Source organism: Palaemon carinicauda, chromosome 5 (genome assembly GCF_036898095.1).
Source record: "Palaemon carinicauda isolate YSFRI2023 chromosome 5, ASM3689809v2, whole genome shotgun sequence".
NCBI classification, from domain to species: domain Eukaryota; kingdom Metazoa; phylum Arthropoda; class Malacostraca; order Decapoda; family Palaemonidae; genus Palaemon; species Palaemon carinicauda.
Window position 1 is genome coordinate 126734633 of NC_090729.1, and position 10000 is coordinate 126744632.

The 10000-nt window shown below is 42.0% G+C and overlaps 1 protein-coding gene across 1 annotated transcript; it reads right to left on the bottom strand.

Annotated features, from left to right (window-relative positions):
• Nucleotides 1-4433: 4433 nt before the first annotated feature.
• Nucleotides 4434-5333, bottom strand: LOC137641125 (synaptonemal complex protein 1-like). Its single transcript, XM_068373569.1, has one exon. It carries the CDS (start codon nucleotides 5331-5333, stop codon nucleotides 4434-4436), a length of 900 nt encoding a protein of 299 aa, XP_068229670.1.
• Nucleotides 5334-10000: the final 4667 nt, after the last annotated feature.

The following is a 10000-nucleotide window of genomic DNA, read 5'->3' on the forward strand; positions in this document are numbered from 1 at the left end:
AGGTTGCCCTTCCTTCTGAAATAGCTTTCGGCCAACTCCAGCTAGCTTATTAGTGGTGTCATGACTTATATTTGAGTTGGATTACTTAGAGAAGCAATTTGAAACCTTCTTCAGCATTTTGGGCATTGAACTTACAGGTTTTTCCGCCGCGCCAGAGGTTGCCCTTCCTTCTGAAATAGCTTTCGGCTAACTCCAGCTAGCCTATTAGTGGTGTCATGACTTATATTTGAGTTGGATTGCTTAGAGAAGCAATTTGAAACCTACTTCAGCATATTGGGCATTGAACTTAAGGGTTTTTCCGCCACGCCAGAGGTCACCCTTCCTTCTAAAATAGCTTTCGGCCAACTCCAGCTAGCCTGTTAGTGGTGTCATGACTTATATTTGAGTTGGATTACTTAGAGAAGCAATTTGAAACCTACTTCAGCATTTTGGGCATTGAACTTACGGGTTTTTCCGCCGTGCCAGAGGTTGCCCTTCCTTCTGAAATAGCTTTCGGCCAACTCCAGCTAGCCTATTAGTGGTGTTATGACTTATATTTGAGTTGGATTACTTAGAGAAGGAATTTGAAACCTACTTCAGCATTTTGGGCATTGAACTTACGGGTTTTTCCACCGTGCCAGAGGTTGCCCTTCCTTCTGAAATAGCCTTCGGCCAACTCCAGCTAGCCTATTAGTGGTGCCATTGTTGGGCCAGGCAGTGAAGCCAAGCGGGCCAGGCGATGAAGCCAAGTGCCATTGTTTTGCCGGGCAATGAAGCCAACCGGGCCAGGCGATGAAGCCAAGGGCCATTGTTTTGCCGGGCGATGAAGCCAAGAGGGCCAGGTGGTGAAGCCATGCGCCATTGTTGGGCCGAGCAGTGAAGCCAAGTGGATCAGGCGATGAAGCCAAGCACTATTGTTTTGCTGGGCGATGAAGCCAAGCGGGCCAAGCGGTGAAGCCAAGTGCCATTGTTTTGCCGGGCGGTGAAGCCAAGTGCCATTGTTGGGCCGGGCAGTGAAGCCAAGCGGGCCAGGTGGTGAAGCCAAGCGCCATTGTAGGCCAGGCGGTGAAGCCAAGCGCCATTGTTAGGCCGGGCAGTGAAGCCAAGCGGGCCAGGCGATGAAGCCAAGCGCCATTGTTTTGCTGGGCGATGAAGCCAAGCGGGCCAGGCGGTAAAGCCAAGCGCCATTGTTTGGCCGGGCGATGAAGCCAAGCGGGCCAGGCGGTGAAGCCAAGCGCCATTGTTTTGCCGGGCGATGAAGCCAAGCGGGCCAGGCGGTGAACCCAAGACCCATTGTAGGCCAGGCGGTGAAGCCAAGTGCCATTGTTGGGTCGGGCAGTGAAGCAAAGCGGGCCAGGCGATGAAGCCAAGCGCCATTGTTTTGCTGGGCAATGAAGCCAAGCGGGCCAGGCGATGAAGCCAAGCGCCATTGTTTTGCCAGGCGATGAAGCCAAGCGCCATTGTTTTGCCGGGCGTTGAAGCCAAGCGGTCCAGGCGGTGAAGCCAAGCGCCATTGTTGGGCCGGGCAGTGAAGCCAAGCGGGCCAGGCGGTGAAGCCAAGCGCCATTGTTTTGCCAGGCGTTGAAGACAAGCGGTCCAGGCGGTGAAGCCAAGCGCCATTGTTGACCAGGCGATGAAGCCAAGCAGGCCAGGTGGTGAAGCAGAGCGCCATTGTTGGGCCGGGCAGTGAAGCCAAGCGGTCCAGGCGGTGAAGCCAAGCGCCATTGTTGACCGGGCGATGAAGCCAAGCGGGCCAGGTGGTGAAGCAGAGCGCCATTGTTTGGCCGGGCAGTGAAGCCAAGCGGGCCAGGCGGTGAAGCCAAGCGCCATTGTTTTGCCGGGCGATGAAGCCAAGCGGGCCAGGCGGTGAAGCCAAGTGCCATTGTTGGGCCGGGCAGTGAAGCCGAGCGGGCCAGGCGGTGAAGCCAAGCGCCATTGTTTTGCCGGGCGATGAAGCCAAGCGGGCCAGGCGGTGAAGCCAAGCGCCATTGTTGGGCCGGGCAGTGAAGCCAAGTGGGCCAGGCGGTGAAGCCAAACGCCATTGTTTTGCCGAGCGATGAAGCCAAGCGGGCCAGGCGGTGAAGCCAAGCGCCATTGTTGGGCCGGGCAGTGAAGCCAAGCGGGCCAGGCGGTGAAGCCAAGCGCCATTGTTTTGCCGGGCGATGAAGCCAAGCGGGCCAGGCGGTGAAGCCAAGCGCCATTGTTTTGCCGGGCAGTGAAGCCATGCGGGCCAGGCGGTGAAGCCTAGCGCCATTGTTTTGCCGGGCAGTGAAGCCAAGCGGGCCAGGCGGTGAAGCCAAGCGGGCCAGGCGGTGAAGCCAAGCGGGCCAGGCGGTGAAGCCAAGCGCCATTGTTGGGCCGGGCAGTGAAGCCAAGCGGGCCAGGCGGTGAAGCCAAGCGCCATTGTTTTGCCGGGCGATGAAGCCAAGCGGGCCAGGCGGTGAAGCCAAGCGCCATTGTTGGGCCGGGCAGGGAAGCCAAGCGGGCCAGGCGGTGAAGCCAAGCGCCATTGTTTTGCCGGGCGATGAAGCCAAGCGGGCCAGGCGGTGAAGCCAAGCGCCATTGTTGGGCCGGGCAGTGAAGCCAAGCGGGCCAGGCGGTGAAGCCAAGCGCCATTGTTTTGCCGGGCGATGAAGCCAAGCGGGCCAGGCGGTGAAGCCAAGCGCCATTGTTGGGCCGGGCAGTGAAGCCAAGCGGTCCAGGCGGTGAAGCCAAGCGCCATTGTTTTGCCGGGCGATGAAGCCAAGCGCCATTGTTGGCCAGGCGATGAAGCCAAGCGCCATTGTTGGCTAGGCCATGAAGCCAAGCGTTATTTTCCCCACCCAAACAGGACGCGCTCATTCATCAGTATCAGAGGTTCTTCACCTGCATAGCCAGTCCTTAAGCCTAAAAAAAAAACCTTAGACCTAAAAAAAAAAACTTAAGCCTAAAAAAAAAACTTAAACCTAAAAAAACAAACCTTAAGCCTAAAAAAGACCCTTAAGCCTAAAAAAAAACTTTAAGCCTAAAAAAAACCATTAAGCTAAAAAAAAAAACCTTAAACCTAAAAAAAAAACCTTAAGCCTAATAAAAAAAAGAAGAAAAAGAAGAAGATACTATTCCTTTCACAAAGTTGTGAGGGCATCTTCTCACCAAGTGTCAGGACCAAAACTTACTCTGCTCATCCCAGCTCTTCAACCTTCATCACCAGCCATTTGATGAACACCTATCTAGACTGTCCTCCTTAGGAAGAGGCGCAGTTTACTTCCCCAGCTGAAGTATCTTGGGTCAACCTATAAGGACAAGAGTGCGTACTAGAAGAAGCCTAGCTCGTTCCCTCTGCAGAGTCAGTCTTCTAGATTATTCCCCCAGAACTACCCGAAGGTTGGTATCCAGAGGAATAGATCTAGATATCCGACCATTTGTACACTTGACGGACGCCTTGTACTCGTTCACCAAGGTACATAGCATACTAGAATTTGATAGGTTTCTTCCCTCTACATAGCCCGTTGTCCTCCAGGGTGGTCCAAGCATCCTTCAAGCTGGATAGTTGAGCATTGCATCCCTCAAGCTGGCTAGTCCTTCCAAGTGTTCTTCAAGGTGGGTGGTTAGTCAGGTTAAAGATCCTTAAGTTCTGGTCCTTGCAAAACTCGGCTAAATCTAATTTTCCTCTCAAAATAAACTGAAATTGAAGTTCTTCTTCTTGTTCTTCTTTTCTTTTGTATTTTTTTTTATTTTTTTTTTATTTTATTTTATTTTAGTTTTTTTTTTAGTTTTTTTTTTCCCATCCATTTGCGGATCCAAGTATTCACTTAACGGTGTCTCTTCAGAAGCTTATCGATATGATCGGCTGCTAATTGAACCTGCTTAATGGTGCCAATGATTGTTATTAGATTACTGGAGTCATCCCTTCGTGGCATACAAATGGATTTGACACCACTCTCCCGGGTGATTTCCTTCAGCTTCCTTCCTTCCATTCCATAAATGGCTCTGTGGAACTTCCTTGGGATATCCAAGTCGGCAGTCACGTGCCCCTTTTGCTCATAGTCCCTCTTAGTGTTAACTCTAACCTTCGCACCTTGGAAGGTGATATGACACTCAGGTCCACCGATTTTCTTTTTAAAGAATCCAGTTGTGCCTCTTCCCATATGAGCTAAGGGGACCTTTTTGGTCTCCTCTTCCCTGGAAGTTTCCTTCTGGAGCTTCTGCTCTTCCAGATTGTTGTTGTTGTTTTGAGGGAGATTCCCTTTTGAGGCTTGTAGCCGGCCCAGCAATTCACCAACACCAGATGCCCCTCCAACGACCTCCTTCTCCTCCTTATGTCCGTTGGCATCCAGATCCAGCCTCTGCTTCTCTGTTTTCATCTGACCAAAAATCCTAGATTGCTTCCCAATCGTTTCTTTCAGTTCCTGGATCTCTTTCTTAAATACAGATTCCGTCCGATGAATAGCGGCCACTTTTTCACTCTTAATTCTTTATAGTTGCTCTCTCAAGGCAAGATTTTTTTCCTCCATCTCAATTGAATCGTAATATTCTTCCTTAAGACTTACTAACTCCTCTAAGAGGCTGTTATACCTTTCATTCCTGACCAAATCATTGACTTTAGCCTCAGTCAGCTTCATCTCTAGTCTTTCTTTTTCTGTTTCCATCTCTCTAATAATTTCTAATTGCTTTTCAATTGTCTCTTTCAGTTCCTCAATATCTTCCTCAAATACAGATTCTAACCGATGAATAGAGGCAACCTTTTCACGCTCACCTTTTTCTAGTTGCTTACTTAATTCAAGATTTTTTTCTTCCATCTCACTTGATTTCTCGTAATATTCTTCCTTAAGATTTACTAATTCCTCTAAGAGGCTATTGTAATTTTTGTTCCTGACCAAATCCTTTTCTTTAGCCTCAGTCAGCTTCATCTCTAGTCTTTCTTTTTCTGTTTCCATCTCTTTAATAATGTCCAATTGATTCTGAATTGTTTTTTCTAATTCCTCAATTTCTCCCTCAAATATAGATTCCAACCGATGAATAGACACTGCTTTTTCACCTTCAACATTTACTAGTTTCTCGCTTATTTCAAGATTTATTTGTTCCATCTTAGTTAATTGATTTAGATATTCTCCGATTGAAGAATTTTTATTTGATAATTCGTCTTTTAGCTGATCGTTAGTTTGTTGAAGATCTTGCAACTCTGTTGAGAATTTTTCAGTCTCGATTTCTTTTTCTGTTTCCATCTCTTTAATAATGTCCAATTGATTCTGAATTGTTTTTTCTAATTCCTCAATTTCTCCCTCAAATACAGATTCCAAACGATGAATAGAGTCTGCTTTTTCACCTTCAACATTTACTAGTTTCTCGCTTATTTCAAGATTTATTTGTTCCATCTTAGTTAATTGATTTAGATATTCTCCGATTGAAGCATCTTTATTTGATAATTCGTCTTTTAGCTGATCGTTAGTTTGTTGAAGATCTTGCAACTCTGTTGAGAATTTTTCAGTCTCGATATCCCTTTCCTTTTCAAGAGCTTCGACTCTGTTGCAGAGACGTTAAATCTCTGCCCTCAGCTCTTTTTTTTCTTCGTCTTCCTCCCTGTCATTCTCCACTTCTTTGTCTAAAAATTCAATTTCCTCTTCCATCAGTTGAATAATTTCACCTAACTCCTCCAGTTCCTTTTCTTCCTTATCTGTGGACAAGAATTTCCACAACAATACATTTCCAGCCACAATAACACCAACCAGAACAACAGTTAACCAATTGCCACCCTTCATTTGGGGGACAATAGTTCCACCCTCAGTTCCAGAGACGAAGTCTGGGAGAAATCTCCCCATAATTCCAGTAGGTTTCAGATCAGTCCTAAGCATATCCAGTTGCCGTTCCATAGTCTGGACCTTCAGTTGACATTCCTGAAGATCCTGCCCCGAACTCCAGAATCCTCCGACCACAAGGATGGAGGACAGGAGTCGTTGGAGGACGGGAACATTTCCGATCCCAGCCTCAGAGTTGTCACTCCTCTTGGGCAGTAGTCAAGACACCATCCTGAACGCGAAAGACTCTTGAACTTTCCTCAATTGTCCTTCGAGATACTTTAAATAGGTCTCACACTCCAACTGCTGCTCCTGAACACCAGCTGTGTGTGATGCCTTGAATAATCCTCCTAAGATTCCGTTGAATGTGTTCCTCATTGCGTTGATCGCTTTTTTGGTACACTCCGAACATATTCATAAAAATCTATGCTAGATTGCCAGATGATTCTCCTTTGACCAACTTTATTTTGAAAAAACAAAATATAGCTTCCGGAGACCTTCGGGATCCCCTCCATGACCTGAGCCTCTCACATATTAATTCTTTGAAGCCTCTGGAGAGACTTGAGAACTTCCCCGAAGACATTCTGAATCGCTAACTACATCGACGGAATTCCTGGATAATTCTCTCTCTCTCTCTCTCTCTCTCTCTCTCTCTCTCTCTCTCTCTCTCCAGTAGACTTTAACTAAGGAAATAATAATAACACTTTTGGTATAATATAATAATAGTAATTATATGGTACGGTCTTTTAATAAAAATTTGTTAAAAGAAATAACTGAATAAATAAGTATCATCATCCAATTTCCGAATCTTTTGTAACGTATTGTGGGTCTTCAAGAAGGGAGAACAAGAAGGCTTCCGGAATGTCTTCAAGATCTCCACAACTTCTCCAACTTCTCTCTCTCTCTCTCTCTCTCTCTCTCTCTCTCTCTCTATTCGTTTCGTTTCGTAAGTTAATATAGTATATGTATATATATATATATATATATATATTGTGTATTTGTGTGTACATATATATATATATATATACATATATATATATTGTGTATTTGCGTGTACATATATATATATATATATATAGATATATATATATATATATTATATATATATGGGCACTTATATACACAAACATACATTTGTCTATACACTTATACACAATATATATATACATACATATATATATATATATATATATACAGTACATATACATATATATATATATATATATACATATAAACATATATTGAGGTAGGTTGTCACTCCTGTCGAGCTTCAAAGATAAAATAAAGAGGAAAACGATTCTGGACAACATCTCTCATATTTAGGGCTAAAAAAGACATATAAAATATAAGAAGTCAAACTTTAGTAAAAGTATAACTTACAAAAACAATTTAAAATTAAAGTTATATTTACAGATGCAAGTAAATACAGTAAATTAAATGAAATTAAGTAAAAGAAAAGTATCTTAAAGCTGAAATACACACAAGAAAATAATTAAATAAATAAATAAATTTTCTTAGGAGTCCAGAGAGCTTAAGCCGGTATATTTGGAACATACCCACACGCATGCATACACACACATACATATATATATATATATATATATATATATATATATATATATATGTTACAGGCAAACTGTATAACCAGGCATTTCGCGAAATGCCTAAATATTTTAGGCATTTCGTGAAATGACTGATTCACTTAGGGATTTCGCGAAATGACTAAAATTTTTTATATTGATCAGGGTACTTACTTGTTTAATTGCCGGCTCATATGGTTAAAAGAAATCAAAATGATTAAATTATCTGCTCACATAGTTAAAAGAAATCAAAGCAAGGGGCCATTTCAAACAAAACTGAATTACATTCTCAAGTAGTTAAATTTAAATTGAACACCTGTGTTTGAAACAACTCTGGCTACAATTTATATGGGAATGAAATATATGAAAATTATATGGAAATGTGTACCAGATATACATAAATCAATACTAATTATAATATAAATATTCAAAACTAACTTTGTGTATAAGAATCCGTGTCAACACCCATATATATTTAAAACCACATAAAAGTGGTGTTTGTAAACAAATACCAGAATTACACAGTTTGCCTGAATTCTATTAGGCAAAGTGTGTAATAAGAACTACTAAATTTCAGTCATTTCGCGTAATACCTGGAAAATTTAGGCATTTCGCGAAATCCCCAAGTGAATCGATCATTTCACGAAATGTCTAAAATTTTTAGGCATTTCGTGAAATGCCTGGTTACACAGTTTGCCTGTAACATATATATATATATATATATATATGTTCTAATACTTGTATGCAAAATATGTGTTTTGTGTTGTAAGTTGTACGAGCTGTTTGGGAGTACTATGGGTGTCGTGGATTAGAGTGCGCGATCACTGAACTCTATTATACGTGACAGGTCCCTAGAATCATAATGTGACAGCATATTTTCATCACAGAGGAGAATTGCACAAAACCTAACAATTCAGCATGTTGAGAGAGCAAGATTGCATGTAAAGGTTAGTCAGTACCAATTGAGTGGTCAGTAGACAAGGCACTCCCCTGAGCCTATTGGCTGTACACAGTGTATTCACGAGCCTTTTTGTAATAAAGCGAAAAAAACCTATGCTCCGATGTCTCATTATCCGTTGACCTGGGGCATATATATATATATATATATATATATATATATATATATATATATACACACACAATGAAAACAACAAATGCAGCAGTTTCTAGTCCAGTACAGGACAAAGACCTCAGACATATTCTTACTTATGTCTGGTGTTTGGCTAGTTTTCATCCCCACACTGCCCACTACGGATTGGTGATTTTGGGAGACTTTTGTATTATCATTCACAGCAAACCAACCTAGTTGGGTAGCCCTGACTAGTACAGCTTTGTTCATCTTGGTGATACACAAACCCTTATATTATAAAGATGTATAATTCAGAAGATCTTGAAGATAGGAGATAGAGGAAGGTCTAGGAAGCGTTGGATAGATGATGTAATGGAAAAGACTGACCTTTTGAATACAGGAAGCTCAACGCATTTTGTGTAGGAAGACTCGAAGTTCTGCCGATAAGTCTTTTAGGTTGAAGATAGCGGTTTCATTCAGGATTCAGCAGATATAGGATGAATGTGGCTGTGACTGACGTATTTTTCTTTGGACCATCCCCTTTCCCGGGAAACAGCTGAAGGTTAAAACAAACAGTAAAACAGATCCAGTTGTATTCATATCAGCTTCTTTATATAAATTATTTACTTAATTAAATAGGTGACAGTCTCGCTCGAAATAATTTGCTAACGTTCATATTCATCCTTTAATGCAAAGTATAATCTAATTTTAGATTAATTTTAAATGAAATGCGAATAAACAAAAGGATTAAACAAAGCAATTAGATGTAATGACAAAATTTGGTCATGATAACAAACTCATTTAATATCCTTATATGGGAATTTGTTTTGCTTATATTATCAAGAGCTCATATGTAAAATGCTCTCGGATGAATAATGAATGCTCTGGTCAAATATTATAGAACACACTTCATTACAAGAGCGGCCCACGTACCGCACTCGATAAACATTCATGATTAATGGTAATGACATTTGCTTGTATATATAAAGTGTATCCCGAAATTTACTATCATATAGATTTACGATAAGGTATTTGGCGTCCATGGCGTCATATTTCATCGGGCAAAAATCGAGGAATGATATCAAGTGTATGTTCTCTATTTATGATACATTTTTACCGATATATTTCGGTCATTTATTTCGGAATAGGATTGATGGTATTGGTCATAGGAAAAGAATTGCATTGCGCTTTTGATGATTTTTCTGGAAATGGAAATAGAAGTAATTTAAGGAGAGTAAGTAGACTAAAATGATAACCCGTTCTTCTCTCTCTCTCTCTCTCTCTCTCTCTCTCTCTCTCTCTCTCTCTCTCTCTCTCTCTCTCTCTCTCTGTGTCAAAATGATGGTCATTGATTTGTAATGAAGATTTATCGAAATCTAATTATTTTTTTCTTCATGGTTCAACATTCGAACATATAATGGTAGTGAAACATAAAAGAACCACTGATGTATAAAGATAATATTCCAATGCATTAGTGTGGTTCGTTTCATAACAACTCTTCTGACCAGTTCCTGCTTACAGTATTTCACCCTACATTCGTCCCGTGATATGTGAGTTATTTTAATAAAACTGAATACGAAAAACTTAAGAAAATAAGA